Source organism: Cryptotermes secundus, unplaced genomic scaffold (genome assembly GCF_002891405.2).
Source record: "Cryptotermes secundus unplaced genomic scaffold, Csec_1.0 scaffold1359, whole genome shotgun sequence".
NCBI classification, from domain to species: Eukaryota; Metazoa; Arthropoda; class Insecta; order Blattodea; family Kalotermitidae; genus Cryptotermes; species Cryptotermes secundus.
The window spans coordinates 533019-550265 of NW_019734334.1; the positions used below are offsets into that span (position 1 = coordinate 533019).

Consider the following 17247-nt stretch of genomic DNA (forward strand, 5'->3'; position numbering starts at 1 on the left):
GTTCCTTTCTTTAAGAATTTGCAGAATGCTCAGTTAATACGGTAAGATGTTCAAATTGTTAGTTCTTCAGCTCTGTGTGAAAAAAATATTATAAAAATATTTCATATACATAAAAAGTTATGCACGTTTAAACATTTCAGTGAAAAAATTAAAGGGATTTACAAAAAATACTGCTGTAGGATACTGTTGAGTACACTATTTAAATGTTCACACTGAAGGGTTAACTTACAATTTCTTCCTGCAATTGTTTGCACATGAAAACAGAAAAGTAGGCTCTTAATTTCTTTTTCAAACTGTGTTAAGAAAGCAGTCTTCTGGAATGTGACTCCATGTAGATATTGTGTTAACCAACGTTTTGGAAGAAAGTATCGCCTCAATCTTCAGGGTAGAAGAAAAAATAAAATCTACCAGCGAGAGCAGGTACTAACAGACTAACACAATATCTACATGGCGCCACAGCCAAGAAGACTACTTTCTTCAGAACCATCGCCATGAAAACCTCAAATCTTGCATGTTTGTTGTATTGGTGATGTGATTAGAGTAAAGTAAGTGACTGAGATGAATATTGTCCAGTATGGTGCAACGTATTTTCCTGTATTATTGGTTTTAAAATACAAATAAAATGGACTCAATTACTGTAGCAGAGGGCAAAATCCCATAGTTTCAGGTATTCCTTATGAGTTTAAAGTCACAAGAAAACAAAAAGCTTTGTTGAAATTGAGTTCAGTGTGTAAGCCAAATCGATTATTATGTCCATATTTTCAATATAAATTTGGGATATTTTTCATTGAATCTAATAGGGAAAAAAATGTGTTCCTACAGATGTCTTTACTTAACACCTTGTGACACATGTCATGTGACTACTTTCTTTCCTCATGCCTTTGTCTCTTCAGCTTTTCAGTTTCATTATTTAAATACCCTAGGCTTGGATTGAAATCCTATTTTTGCTATTAATATTCCCAATATGTTTATCTCTGTTATATATACATGTGCCTAAATCAGTTGCATGCACCTGTTCAGGTTTCAAGATGTGCTGATATTGGAAAATATGCTATGATTGGGTCAAGCCGCCGTCGTTGTGTGGGTGGAGAATGGGATGGACAGAAACCTGTATGCTTTGGCCTGAACCAGGAAAATGATTATGCATGTAGGTATATGTAATATTTTGATGTGTTTTACAGCATAAGAGATAAGGGTCTCATGAAGTCATTTCAATTATATATGAATTCTGCATTTTTTAAATAAGCCTGTGTTCTGTTAATCCTTAAAATTATAGTTTAACAAATTGAACTTGTATTCGGAAATATACATATTTATTTCATGCTTCTTATTCCTTATTTGATTAAAGCTGCCATTACTCAGATGTAACAAGGTTGGATGGGAAATTGTTTTTTACGTATTTTGCTGCAAAATAAACACACACAAAAATGAAAAATAACAATGTATATTCCACTTGTGACTACAGTTTCTTATATTTCTTTTTAACAAATTTCATATTTTTATTTGTGTATTAATTTGTTTATTTTATTTTATATTTGTATTTTCTGAAGAAAAAAAATGTGTAGTTTAACTTCCCATAACCAGCATAAAATATTTATACATTTATTCAAAGAACTATTCATCCTTCATTGTTCTATTGCAACTAAACATCAACCTCCGACAAGATTAGAGATGCATTCTGAAGAATGGCCTGATTATGGAAATCTTCCTTATATATGTACACTTAACACTATAGGATGAATCTGTAAGTCTTTCAGTGTTGTAAGCAAAGCCAGTGTAGTATGTCTTAACTTGCACGCTCAGACTTTTTAATCGTGGAGAAAGAATAGAATAGCTGAGAAAACTAAACAGAAGCCACATCAAAGCACAGCTATTTCATTTTATATACTACAGATGCTGAATATACAACACAAATAATAGATTTCATATCAAAACTACATTCAGGTTCTCTGAAAATATTGAAGTAGTGTTACATCTCAGATGGTAACTTCATTTGCAGTTTTGAACACAGCTTGGCAGATTTAACAATTGAATGCATGTAGACAAGTTACTCCTTGTGTCTTATTAATTAAAAGTCCAGTTGTGTTAAGTACAAAGAATGAGGTAAACATGAGGTTATAAGTGCATGCCATCGGGTCCATAGCAACACCTTCAGGAGAGAACAGTGATGTCAAAAATATAAAAATTATTCTATAAGAACATAAAATTATTAACCAGTAATATTATTTTTGTTTCATTTAAAAAATGTAAGATGACACCGATTTATTACAAGAAATGGATATGGGAATCAATATTTTGAATGCTTCTATAGTTACCATGCTTCATGTTGTAGTAGTTAAACATGTAATTCAGTTTAAGTAGTTTCACTTCATCGGTTTTACGCAAATATTCATCACTATTGAACCTTGAATGTGTCACACCTGTATTGAATGCTTGAATGCTATTAGCCTTGTAAGTTGTTCTTAATTAAATGTAATTGGCGGTTTTAGATTGTGCTTGGATAGATTTCTAAGTAATATGCTAAGTGACATGATACATTGTCACCATTGTCATCTATGAAAAATCCAAGTGGAGAAACTGATTTTTCCTTGTTTTGCATTAATTTAAGTGCCTTGGTGTGCTTACTGAAGATATCTTAATTACCTCCATCTTGATTGTCATAAAGTAACATACACAAAATTAATGCTACCAGTTTTTATTTGTTGTTTATGCCATTATAAAGTAACAGGATGGATGAATGTACTACATTCATATTCTTGCATTAATGTTAATTATCCATGTAGTGTTTTCATGTGTTTTGATCATAATGAAAATCTAATAATCTTTCACCCTGTTTAAAGGCTTTATATTGTTGTGTTACAGGATTAGAATTTACTCTTCCATGCACCTGTCTATCAAAATCTCAATAATTTATGAGTTTTAATAGCATAAAGAGTCTAAAAGCAAACTAGAGCATTATAGTATTCTCATATATATTACACCCATGTGCTACTACTCCCAAGTTCATGGAAGAGGAAGAGTGAAGAAAAAAATGTTTTAAATGTGTTCATAATGGGGAATGTGTTAATTTATTAGGTTATATGGCCTTTGTCGTTTTATATAAGCCACTGAATAAAATATCAAGCTTATGAAGTAATTCTTTGTAAAACTATAAGTGAATCTAGGGTTTAAATTAATGTATTGAGGACATCTCATTTGAAATTTAAATGTTACTGATCTCCTATGCAAGTGATAATGTGTCAGTCACAGTTATATGTGAACACTGTATTCATTTCAGCTTTAATGTTTCCCTGCCATGGACATACTGGACGTCTGACTTACAGATGATCGTGAGAAATTCAAATAATATTATTCATCTTGTTACACGTAGTGAATCTTTCTGTCTTTATGAACTTGTGTGTATGCCTTCTTGGTGATTTTGTCTGCATGTAATTTGTTTTAGTTTTATTGATGTTCACAATATTTCAGAACATTGGCAGACTTGTGTATGCCTGGGTAACAGTTTTTCTTCCTGCAGTAGAAAAACCACCAACAATCTTATTCCGTCATCAACTGGGACCAATTGCACAGAGCAATGATGGGAGGCTGATTGTATATCCAGGAACAATTCTGCACATGGAGTGTCTGTGGATACGGAGGTTTGGCACTCCCAAGTGGGTGATCAGTCACAATTACAGGTGAGAGGCTGTTAAAATATTTATCTTTCTGCACATTTTATGTGACAGTCTTCTACTTTTATGCAACTGAGCACATTTTAAACTGTAAACTTAATCTGTTGTATTTAGTAATTTTATCTAGAGTCTTGAATCTCTATTTGTCTTCATAAATATTATGAAAAATAATTATAAGGTATAGAAACTTTCAACATAATGGTATTCTGCACTTATAAAGTGTGAAATTGTTCATGTAATGTATATAATAATTTAAATTTATTTCTTAATTGTAATTGAATTTTGATTCTGAAATTTGGATGACTTTCAGTCATTTTACCAAGGAATGAGGTTCTCACAGCACTGACTGTGAAGCTTACTGTCTTCTGGGTTGTGACACTATGCAATTTGATAGAACATTCCAATGTTTTGGAGGAATCTTCTACCTCCAACATCAGGGTAGATGGAGGCACAAGGTTTTTCCAAAAGTCGGTAATTTTATACTCGACTACATGGTGTGATATCCTGGAAGATGGTAATCTTCATCAGTTATTTTGACCAGTTATATTCTAAGAATTAAATGCTGTTGAAGACCTGTTTTTTTTTATAGAAAGTATCCTGAAGGCTGGACAACTGATCCAGGCCGTGATTCACAGCTGGAGTATCGTCTCAGCATCTATCATGCCAGCAGAGATGATTCTGGAGTATTTACATGTGTTACTCCTACCAGACATACACATTCAGTAGAGATACTTGTGAAAGGTATGATATATTGCATTACAGTTGTTCTCAGGAAAAAAAATCCCCATAGACACATTTAAAATTTAGAAATATGTTTTGTGGCCACATAATCTGCAACATAGAACTTTTTACGCCTAAGACAGATCCTACAAAGAAGACTGTTATTAATTTACAGTTTAAATTAAAAGCACCTTCATTTAAAATGGCTTACTAAATGTGAACAGGCACACTGAATGTTCTTCCACAATTAGAAGTTTTTGTTGGTCATATTGTTGACTCGTAGTACACGGGTTCAAATACCCGGCGGAGGTCGTCGAATTTTTAAGGGTGGAAAAATTCAGGGAACAAGTCCTCCGGGAGGGACTTTAAGCCATGGGTCCTGTGTCGTAGCTTTATGGCACATAAAAGAACCTCATATCTCCAAAGGAGGTCACTGAGACAAATTGCGGACGTTTCCAACCCAACAGCAGTCTCTAATACCTCTGGTAGATGGGGGAAGCATTATAGATACCTCTCAGCTAGTAGAGCCGGTCTCGCTGGCTGGGCGGGACTGATGGTAAGCAGCAGTACCGGTAGGATATAGAGACTGGTAGAAATCATAGAGGGAAGCACAATGGACCAATAGAGGTCTAAGTGCATGGGGAAACCCACCCTCTCCAATAACTAACTAACTAACTAGTCATTTTTGCAGCATTTGTTTTTCAAGATGTGAAGGTACAGGGTTGTAACTGTGTAGTATGAACCCACAATACCTGCATAAGAAATTCAACAAATTTACAAAGAGATACTGGGTTTTCGGACTTTGTTTATCGTCCGGATTCTAAATAACTAAGAAAAAAAAACGATACTAAGGTGTTTTGTGAAATCTGTTGTCCAGTGATTGAGGCTAGCTCTGGTGTTTGTGACATTGGTTGTCCAGTGATTGAGGCTAGCTCTTTCTAAGGGACCCAACAGAGTAGGTGTCTTCCCTCACCTGAGGATGGAAACAGATCCAGTTTCTGAAATGTTGTGTTTCTTTTTTTCTTAGTTATTTAGAATTTGGATGATGGACAAAGTCTGAAAACCCAGTATCTCTGTGTGTTATACACCATCATCAGAACCCTATAGTATCTAATTGAATTTACAAAGGATATGACAAAAAATAAGGTTGCTGACAAACTGCATCCTTGTCAAACACCCCAAACAACACCCTGGTCCATTGCCAGTTTTGGTCCCCACATCAATACAGAGGAATGTTTTGTTATATAAGCTCTTAATAACCTAAGTTATATGGCTTGGGGTTCCATTTCTTAATAGTTATTTCCCACAGTATTTGTTTATTGACTCAATCAGTAACTTTCTCATAGTCTACAAAAGCTATACAAGTTTCCAAATTATTCTCAGGCCTTATTAGAACTTTTAATGTGAAAACATTATCAGTGTATGATCATACCTTCTGGAAGCCATTTTAACTCTGATTATTGTGGGATTAAATATGTATGTTGTGTATATGTTTTGTCCAGCCATCAGTAAACTTATATACCTCAATATCTGTAACAATCCAAATGGTCTCCTGTCTTCTATATTGGCCTTATTATTGCAATAGTCCATTCATTTGGAATTCCACATTTTGTCTGGCACAGATTTATGAAATGTAGCAGTTGTAGCATTAAAGATGCTCCACCATATTTAAGTAGCTCTTTATTGAAGATATCTATACATTTTCAGGTTTATAACTAGGGTTGTCTTACTCAATTTCTATATTATTATCTACAGGATCATCATTCCACAGTATAATGTACTACACCACCCTTCAGCAATGCAATAAATGTAAGAAATTGTAAGAAAGAAGGAACAATTTGTTGCATTGTTGATGGACTGTGTAGCACAATAAACAGTATTAGATATAATTTTCATTTCATGCATCCTGTTGTGTTACAATATACAACCTCTTTATTACAACCGTTGTTTACATTCCCTACAGAATGGACAATACTTTGTAAGATGAGGCAATAACTAAACAATTAACATTAATTAACTACAACTACATCACAAGCCTCATATACAGTTTTATATACAAAATATAGAATATTCCAATTTGTCCATGGGAACACAACAAAATTACAAAACAAACGACTGATTCGATGATATAAAACATCAATCTAAGAATTTTATTCTTGTTTTATACTATAACTTCTGTTTTATATAATCTGATTTATTGTATTTTTATGTCAAGTGTTTTATATAATTAATAGTATTGTATCCAATTTTACTAGTACTGCATTTCAGTGGTGTATATATGTTAACCATGTATTTGCCTGATGATGGCTATTGATAGCCGAAACTAGGCACTGATCTTGATATTTGTTGCGTTGTGATGGTTGTAATAAAGAGGTTGAGTATTAGATATAGTAATGCAACAGGATGCTTAAATACAGCATTCCACTCCGTGATTTCAGTCCGCAAGCAAACCATACCGACCAAGCGACCGCCGCTTGTCGGTGAAGTTTAGTGCCAACTTTTGTGGCTAGAGGGTGTCGCGTGGTCAGCGCAAAAATCCCCATGGCTGTTAATTTCGGTTTTCTAGACTGGAGCTGCTGTTTCGTTGAAATAGCTCCTCAATTATGATCACGAGGCTGAGTGGACCCCATTCCAGGGAAAAAATCTGGTAGCGCCAGGAATCGAACCCAGACCTCTGGATCTGTAGCCAGGAACGCTGAACACTAGACCACAGAGGCAGTCGCAGCATTCAACAGTTTTCTATAATATTGGAGCCATTCTTCCTCTTTTGTGATACTCATTTGTGATATACCTTTTTCTTCCCCATTAAGATGTCTCATAATTTTTTAGGTGTTGCAGCCAGGCCTATGCACTGGTTATAGTCTGAGCACTGGGACTCCTCAGGGTCATTTTACAGGCAGTAACTAGAGTTGTGTTGTTTTAAAAATGCAATAAAACGCGTTTCTTTCCACAACACCCATATTAATTACTTTATTTATAATTAAAATTGTTTATCACCACAGGGATGACCATGAAAAAGGATCAAATACTTAAGGTCAAAATATATGTATGATTTCTTTGGGTATTGAATTTGGACATAAGATACTAGAATCTATCATTTCAGGTTTTCAGAGAATCCTTGCCAAAATGCAATTGAACTGTCACTGTCCATTTACAAGATAATAAAAGACGTTGGCCCAATTTAACATGTGAAGCAAAAATGACATTCAGTTTAAGTACCTGCCTCCAACTGAATAAAAAAGAAGCTAAAGAAAGGTTGGTTCATCTAGAAGAGGGCATTCACATGATGCAGCAGCCTGAAGCAGCAACATTGATCTTCTAGGGGTTCAGCCTGTTGCTCTCCAGCCCCCAAGAGCATTCACTGAATTGTGGTTCATCTCCTGTCTTCTTATGTCAAAAATGTGCACATTTAAGAAAATTGAATTTACTTGTCTCACCAATGGGAGTCGATTTTAACAGGAAAAATGTTATAATATTATTTAAATATATCAAGTGATTGAAATGATCACAGCATGCTGAAAGATGAGCTGTTCCAGCATATTCCTGTCATTCTTTTGCTATGGTGCATTTTATTCTACATTCAAAGAGATTCCTCTCAGATTTATTCTGTATAATTTTCTGATATGCTTCTCTTTTCTCTCTCACAACTTTTTCAAACTTTTTTTCCATATTTTGATTCTTTCAACACTAGTGCCTAGGTCAAGAATACATGAATCTATACATTCACTCCCCCATATGTCTTCATGGCGTACTGCTTAATTAGTTAAGCACAGGGAAAATTTGACCTCTTTTTTTTACTTATTGAAATTAATTGAATTAATAAATTAATAATAAATTAATAGATTAATAAATTGAAATACTATTGAAATACTAAACAGTAGCCTACAGGCTGTAGGTGAACCACCATTTAAGAAAAGACAGTTTCATAGAAAGAAATATCCTAGTACAAAGTTCCAGAAAATCAACAGTGTTGTAAAGAAATCAAGTTACACATGTCAGCAAATGCAAGTGAATAAGCTGCACCTTCTAATACTGATTCAGGAATCAGAGCACAATTATAAGAAAAATTTAAAACAAGTAGCAAAAGATGTGAACATGTACAAACTTTGGCAGCTTCCCTACAGAGCAAATGTAAGAGAAAAAAAAGCAAGCATTTAGAGTGTAGATTGGAAACGTCAAAGAACTTGTGAATACTAGTGAAGTAGTACCTGCTTCAAATCCTACAGCCGGTAGGATGTTAAGAGATGATACAGGGAGCAGATATATGCCAGGAGATATTGCATCCTTAAAAGAACGTTGAAAGAGTTCAGAAACAAAAGCAATTACCTCAGTGCAACCTGAATGAAGCATACTCATTATCTAAACAGTGGTATCCAAATGTAAAAGTTAGATTTTCCACATTCTGTGAAATAATGTCAAAGAATATAGTTACAGCTGGAGCATGTGGCACTCATTCAGTACGTATATGCAGTACACAATAAAATTAATGTTAACAGGAAGCAGATAACTTCTATAAAGTCTGTCTGTCACATACCATATATAATCCTTCATTACCAAAATGTCACTTTTCGAATTCATTACTGTGAACACCGTCCTGGTAAACTAAACTTAAAGCAGATGCTTACAGATTTGTTTAAATTAAATGCAGTTGATGAAATGATATGCAAACAATTGTTAACAACACACAAAGCAACAGTAGTGTTTACTTTCCAAAATGAACTCATGTTACTCCTCAGCATAAATGGGTATGTTGTGGGTGACTTCACTGAAAATTATTCTTTCATACTTTGTGATGAAGTTAGGTTATTTCACTGGAATAATGCTGAAGCCCCTTTTGTGATTTATTTCAGTAATGCACACAGCACTTTGAGCCATGCTAGTTATATGGAAATTTCAGACTGCCTCTTGATACAGTAGCTGTACATCTGTATCAGTTTATGATGAAAAAGTTTCAATTAAAACCAACCATATATGCTCACATTACTTCTCTGATGGTTTTACTGCTCAGGACAAAAATGGAAAGAATATCATCAAACTGTGTTTCCTTGGAAAGTATTTCTTTTGTCACTGCTGAATGGAATCTTTTGCAACATCCCATGGGAAAGGTCTGATGTAGCTGGAACAGTTACACACCTAGCTGCACAAACAAGCTTACATTAGCCATACAAATGTTAAATCATGATTCCTTTCCAATTATGTAACTGGTATACAGATAACATTAAGTCTGATTCCCAGTACATAACGTTTCTGCAGTACAAAGGTGAAGAACAATTTCTACAAGAGTGATTGAACAATGCAATAGCTCATGCATTTGTCCCAGTCAGTTCATGCAGGTTAAAGACAAAGATATATTCAAAGTCTGATAAATGTTATGAAAAAAATAGAACATCAGTGCATGATAAGTTTGAGGACCTGTGATAATTTGTTCAGTATAATGACTGCCTACAAGGTGGACTGCTGACAAGGGGGTTTGACTGCTGGCAGAGTGCAAGAGACTTTTTCTTCTCCATATGTGCAGACTCACTCTGGAACCCACCCAACCTCCTGTCCAATAGATACAGAGGTCTGTTCCCCCAGGTGTAAAGCAGCTTTGGAGTGAATCTGATTGCTCACCTCCATCTAGTGCCCAGGTTAAGAATCCATGAATCTATAGCTCTACTTCCTTCCTCATAATGTAATGCTTAATTAACCTTTATGAGTCGAAAGACACGGTATGGGGACCTTTAAAGTAAAGCCGAGTGGCCAAGCGACACCGTATGGTGACTCGCATTCCACGCATGCGCACAGTGTTTTAAAATCTAATTTTAAGATAGAAATTCTTGCTCTACTTACATTATTTTTGGACACCAGCTTTATAAGTAGACTGTCTTCCCTCCTGCATCATCTAACTGAATGTTGCCTTTGTGTGGAACTGTTGGAAACATCTGGAAATGCAGAGTCCAACGTCGCACTTCACGCATTTTGTCCGGATGTAACTTCGTTTCCTACGTGAAGAGCACACACGACATGACATCTCAATCTCGAAGTAGAGGGAGTCGGCCAGTGATGTTGAGAGGCCTCCTCTAATTGAGATATCCCCGATGACACAGCAGGAGGTCGACCCATGGACCGTTGAGGGCAAGGTGGACCCCTTGCAGCATGTACCAGCATGTTGCACACAAGGGCAAGACGAAATTCTCTGTGTGACAGTTTTGCACCACAGGATGACAACAGGATGAAACTGTTCAGAATCGTCATATCCAGGAAATGGAAAAATAGTTTATTTGTCCATTTCCAGGTCCGACGACTGATGCTATAACTGTTTGCCATTCTGTCCGCTTTGTCAACATAGCCCATGTGCGTGTTGTAGTCGACAACAATTGCTGGCTTGATGGCATTTCCATGCTCTTCACAGAAACTGCCTTCTGCTGGAGGATAGGGCATGTTTGTCAGTATGTAAACGTCACGTTTGTCCTTCCAAACTAATGCTGTCAAGTTCTGTCTCACCCTAACATGAATGTCGCCTTTCTTCAGTCGAAATTGTCTTCATCGAAAATCGTCAGGCAAGCCCTTCCGATTAGGTCTGACTGTCCCACAGCATGTTATGTCCTTTGTCATTAGTTTCTCAAACAAGTCTGGTGACGAAAAGAAATTGTCCATGTACAGTTTGTGACCTACGCCCTCAATACGTCTGCATAGGTCCCTAACTGTAGCATGTGTCGCTGTCACATCTTGGTCGGCACGTGTCCTGTCTTTTCCTAGATAAACCTTCATGTCATAAGTATACCCAGCGGTGTCACAAATTTTGAAGATTTTTGATTCTGAAACATTTGTGTTTCTTAGGAATGTACTGCCTAAAAACCATCCTCCCTTTGAATTTAACAATTATCTCGTCTATGGCCATATGTTTGGAAGGGTTATAATATTTTTCATATACGTCATTGAGAGTGTCGAAGATGGTCCGAATTTTCCATAGTCAGTCATAACTGTCAGCATTCCTGTCAGTTTCTGTATTGTTGTCTGCAAAATGAAGAAAACGGTCGCGTTTCATTGTGTTAGAATAGAAAGGTGTGGCAAATTGTTCTGCAATCGACCAGTAGTCCTTTAGTCTGTCTCTAATATCATGTCCCATTTGAATGATTATTCCTAGAAACAGAAACATCTTGGAATCGATCACATAAGGCCACGGAGAAGGTCCATCTTGAAGTTTGTCTAGGTACTGGTGGTAGTACCTATTCGTCTCTTCCACCAGCAGACGGATAATCCCTGCGAAGTAGAGCATGAAAACGCAGAAAAGGGTGGAATCCTTATTTACATTTGGAGCTTCATTGATATTTAACCCCACAGCTCCACCGGAATAATTATTCACACGCCTCCTGCCATGCTGGTGTGGTGGTCCTCAGGTTGCCGACGAAGATGATGGGTCTTCCTCGGCTTCAATTTCTGAATCTATTTCTTCCTCGCCGCTATCTGAGTCGTCTGTAGCACAGTCAGAATCTGTATCATTGAGCAGCTGGGTCTCAATTTCATCTTCTTCCAAATGATATGAGGCCATGCTGGATGTCTTATTCAACTACACCACGCACTGCGATTGGAAGTTCTGGCAGTACTGTTTGTACAGTTCAGAGGATCACTGTGTGTCATCTCAGATATAAACAGTCTGAGAGTGTCAAGGACAGAATACGATAGCTTTATAGTTTCGTCCACACTTGTGTATACAAAGAGGGTCCAGTACTTGGAATGTGTTCTATAAACAGAAGCTTCCAACCCACTTGCAGATAAGATGGTACGAGAGTAGGAATGATGTCAGCAGCAGGCATTTGTACAGCAGAAACGTTTTGTGCAGAAACTGTATGCATATTTGTGGACACGTTCGAAATTGAGGGAATTTTTTTTTTGGAATCAGTGTAACAATTTTTACAGATTCTAAAATCTGTAAATTACAGTATCTGATTCTATATTCTTTCTAGATAAAAGCAGCATTTATTTCGTTCGTATCACAAAAATTGCAGGAATCACAGCATTTTTAGTAACATGATTACAATTTTTATTATTCTACCATGGCGGGCATTTGAATTAACTCCGGCCCGCGGCCATTACCGGAATTTAAATGGCCCATAGCAGAGACAGCTTTACCCCTATCTTCACATGATGCACTGAATTATGACAATATTACAGGATTTTTGTTTGTGATTATGACTATAAATGGCGGATTGAATATCTGTTAAATACAGAAGAAAAAACAAATACAGTTAAGATAATATTTACACCCTAATGGGTTGTTGTCATCGTCATCATGGTGCAGGTTCCTGGCCAAAATGTTTTGATGACAATTGAGGTAGACACTGCTGCAGGAATAATTTACGCTCTCAGAGCCGAGCAGAATGATAAAATCAGCAAGAAACATGCTTCTTTTCTATAAACAGTGAAATTATTGTCTGGTTACTTAGTCGTATAAGTTCTTTTCTGACATGCTGATTACAGTCATGCATAGAACCAAATCGAACAATATGCACATAAGCACCATGCACAGAAAATCTTTAGTACCTCTCAGTGTATTGACAGTTTCACCTCAAAATTTACAGTTTGTGTTGAGCAAGTATTGACTTATGGCTCATTTTTTTTTAATTTAAAATTATAGGTTTTAACAGAAGGTCAAACAATATCTCTAACTGTACTTTTATGCTAATGCAGTGATGTTACCTATCTTTTTAAAGCTTATTTCATGAGCTTTAAAATGAGTCAGACTTCAGCTCTGTACATAAAACAAAACCAAAGTTTTGAGGCTTTCACGGTGGTGAGTGAGTTAGTGAGTGAGTGAGTGAGAGTGAGTGAGTGGGTGAGTGAGTGGGTGGGTGAGTGAGTGAGTGGGTGAGTGAGTGAGTGAGTGGTTTTAGTTTATATAATGCTTGTTAGAACACTATTATAATCATATATCATTATAATTATATTTATCTTCTATCTTGAAAACATTGTTTCCCCTTTTATTTTCTTTTTCCTCTGCTTCTTCTTCTGCAACTGCTTCCTCATCTTCTTCTATCTTAATAAGAACTTGGATGGCCTGTGTCACATGTTCCTTGGGTTTATGAAAGTGTGCCTGCCATGATAGTCATTTAGGAGATATTTGTTCCACATGTTCCAGCCCATTTCCTTTGATACTGTTTAATATATTTTCCATTCTCAATGGCTGTGTATAGCAACAAAAAGCATGTTTATAAATTATTTCAACTAGGTTTATCTAGTAAGAAGAGATGTTACTGCTATGCTGCCAACTGTATCTTGTGAATGTAAGAGAGGTATTCACAATTGCAGTGATTTATAATACATTTTAATGCAGATATGATACAGCATTAATTAGTTGGATTTTTCCTATCAGCGGTGCATTGTCCAATGATCCCACCTCGCCGTGGCCTGAATCTCAACACTGTGAATACCAAAATGAACACAAAAGTCCTGCTGTCATGTGCCAATGGCAATTCATTGATTGGTGCACCAGAAATCACATGTCTACCCTCTGGAAACTGGAGTGCACCTTTTCCTATATGTGAAAGTAAGTATCAATCCATGCTTTCTACACCACAGTAACTAATTTGTTGCATGGTACTTAGATATGATCTACACCAGTAATGAGAGAAACTTCTTGCATGAAAGTCTATTTAAAACTTGAAGCAGATATCAATATTACTATTAGCAAGCTATTCTAATATTGTTGTGATTTCATTATTAAAGAGAATAAGTATGAAAAGCTTGTCATAGTTTGAAGAATACTGTCTTCTGGGATGTGATACCCTGTAGTCTAGTACATGTTTACCGATGTTTCAGAGGAACTTGCTGCCTCCATCTTCAGGGCACACAATGGAGGCAGCAGGTTTTTACAGATTCTTGAGAAACATCTAGCAGACCATGCTGCATCACATCTTAGAGGACAGTGGTTTGCATTGTCACTGAAGGGAGAACTCAGATCTCACATTGTCACTTTTTTTTTTTTTTTTTTTTACATAACATCTCAGTATCTTTTGCCACCAACATCTCAGTATCTAGGTATTTGGGAATGTTAATATGTTTAGTTTCTGTTCATAAAATTATTGTGTATTTTGCTCACTATTGTTGACTCAAGTTTAACCTGTAGCCCCAGATCTCAGGAAAGGAAGCATTAATATTGTGAGTGTTGTTGCAAGTGTTTTGCATTCATGTGTGGTCAAGAAAGCTTCATACTGGTAGCAACAGAAGTAGGCAAGTTTAGAGGAATGCCACCTTGTGGCCTTTTGGCTAAGAGCACAAATTGGGCTCTTGGCATTTTTACTGCCAAAATTACTTCTTCAGTTAGAATATTTTAACTCTCCCAATTTTAGGTAGGACCTGTAATAACTGAATTCTTCTGATAATTATACCTTTTAATTTTGGATATACATGTTGATCATTTTCCCATCATCTGACTTTTAAACTGAAGATACTTTTATATGGATGTACATAATAACACAAAACTTTTACATACCTTTCCACACACTTGGAAAAACAGTTTCTTTAAAACAAAAATTTGTACAGTGTGACATCCTTGAAGCTCACAAACATTACACAAATTAATATCATAACTGGGAACTGTGGTTGCAGTTGCAGTGTAAATGCACTGAATGGCAGGTATAGTTTCTGGATTGTTTGCAGACTGCAGTTCTTGATTTAAGAAACTGTTTCTACAAGTATGTAGAAAACCTGTGAAAGTTTATGCTGTTACATTCAGTAATAAAGAATTGTCATTAACTTGAAATGTCAAATAATACAAAAATCACCACGTAAATTCACTGTACTTAATTTCTAAATGCTGTGCTTTCATGACCTCTTCAATTTGTTTATAATCTTATCTAATTTAATTTTTTTTTGTTTAAATATTGACTTTTGAATCGTTCTGCACAGGTATTGAATGTGCAGATCTTGCAAATTTAACAGACCCACATCTGCGTGTGTCAATTCTAAACAGAGAAGTGGGTGGCCGAGCTGTGTTCAGCTGTGCCCAAGGTTACGGTCTGCGTGGACCACATGAAGCTGTCTGTCAGCATACAGGGGACTGGGCCTCTCCACTGCCCACTTGCCAAGGTATGACATAATAATTAGTATAAAATTAATGTTTGCAGATAAGTGCAAATATTAGATATTGGGGAATAGATAGATTATAGAAATTATAATAAACACATACTGTCAACATCCCACTACCTTGTCAGAAAGTCATTTTTCTCCACTTGGTGCCATATGACAGCCAAAGTGGGAAACATTATTTACATACCATATATGACTATTTTGTGACTAGCAACCACCTACTTTGCCTATGTGAAAATGCTGTGCTTTTCTCTGTTTTAAAGTATGTCAGTCTCTGAACAGGTATGATCCTGAAGCCAAACTGAATCCTTTAAATTAATTGAATTTACTTGCAGAAGTGCAGTGTGATACTCCAGGAACACCAGACAATGGCTATATCCAAGGCAATGGGCCATATAAAGCAGGTGATGTGATTCAGTTCAACTGCAACCCAGAATTCATGATGGAGGGACAGCCAATCATAGCATGCCAGGAGAATGGGAGATGGTCAGGGACTGTACCCAAATGTCAGTAACCAGTTGAACTAAAATATGCATGGCAACATGTACTCATAATTCTCTCTTTTTTTCTGATTGTTATATTGCATATTTTACTTTCTCTGCACCTTTCTGAAATATCAGTTTTGTAGGTAAATAGAAACACCTTATGTAACAAGACTGGAGCCAGGAAAGCTCAGTCAGTATAGTGATGAGCTACGGGCTGGATGGCTGAGAAATTGGGGTTTGATTTCTGACAGGGGCAAGACGTTTTCTTTTCTCCATAGCAGCCAGACTAGCTCTGAGACTCAACCAGCCTCCTATTCACTAGATACTGGGTGTTGTTTGCATGAGAGTAAAGCAGTTGGGTCATGAAATGGACTACTCAAAGCCATTTAGTGACAAGGTCAAGAATGCATTGAGCTATACTTCCACTCCCTCATATGTCGTCATGGCATGATGATTAATTAAGTAACATACCTTTGCTTATGTAAGAAAGTTTGAAAGGTGTAATCCATACTGGAACACAGAGAGTTTCCACATGCTTTCTTTACACCAGTAAATTCCAAATACACTGTAATAGACAAGCAGATTTCATGAACACATTCACGGTCTTGAGTAGGTCTAAAATGTCAATTAAATTTTCTGTACTGCTCCCTGCTGAGTTTATTGCACATGACATGAAAGATCTGCAAAATTTTAATAGACATGGAAACAGTATTTATTACATAATTTGGAAGCATATTTATAAATTATTTTCATACCAGATTTCACATGCCTAACTCCAGTGGTAATTCAACCCATGAAAATGATTTCCACCATTTTTGAATGGCCTCTGTTTGGCTAGCATCCAGCTCAAGACGTAGGTCATTGCCTTCCTCATATCACACATAACTTGTCATTAGATTTTTGGGTCTGTTCCTAATGTGTAGCTTCAGTTTCCAGTATTTGGTTATATCATATTTTGAAACTATTTCCAGACTTTACTCATTTTTACCCTTCTTCACAATTTAAGTTGTGCATACATTGGATATTTCAGTGGTTTCCCAGATGCTGCAGGGACAGCATGTGCGGTTATTTGGTAGGGCTTCCAATTTATCAAAATGGATGCTATGTTTAGTCATGATGGAATGTTCAGTTATTGCAGATCAGTAGTTCTCTAATTGTTATTTCCATTTGGAAATACAGTAGCCACCTGCACTTTTGCACAAGTGCAGGCTATTTTGTAAGTGCCAGGTTTTTATGTCAGGAATTGTTTGTGCTTGAGTTGTCTGAGACAGAACATCATTCTGTTGAAATCTTTATAAATC

The 17247-nt window shown here is 36.2% G+C and overlaps 1 protein-coding gene across 6 annotated transcripts in view; it reads left to right on the plus strand.

Moving 5' to 3' along the window:
- The window catches only part of LOC111868702 (sushi, von Willebrand factor type A, EGF and pentraxin domain-containing protein 1), a 372141-nt gene that overhangs the window by 343802 nt on the left and 11092 nt on the right, over positions 1–17247 (plus strand). For 4 of the 6 annotated variants that reach the window (XM_023859599.2, XM_023859600.2, XM_023859604.2 and 1 more), the window contains 6 exons: positions 1021–1147; positions 3503–3677; positions 4261–4412; positions 13747–13920; positions 15282–15461; positions 15797–15967. In XM_023859599.2, coding sequence (XP_023715367.1) covers positions 1021–1147; positions 3503–3677; positions 4261–4412; positions 13747–13920; positions 15282–15461; positions 15797–15967 — 979 coding nt within the window. The remainder of the gene's footprint in view (positions 1–1020; positions 1148–3502; positions 3678–4260; positions 4413–13746; positions 13921–15281; positions 15462–15796; positions 15968–17247) is intronic. The other 2 variants (XM_023859601.2, XM_023859603.2) reach the window with 2 other exon arrangements.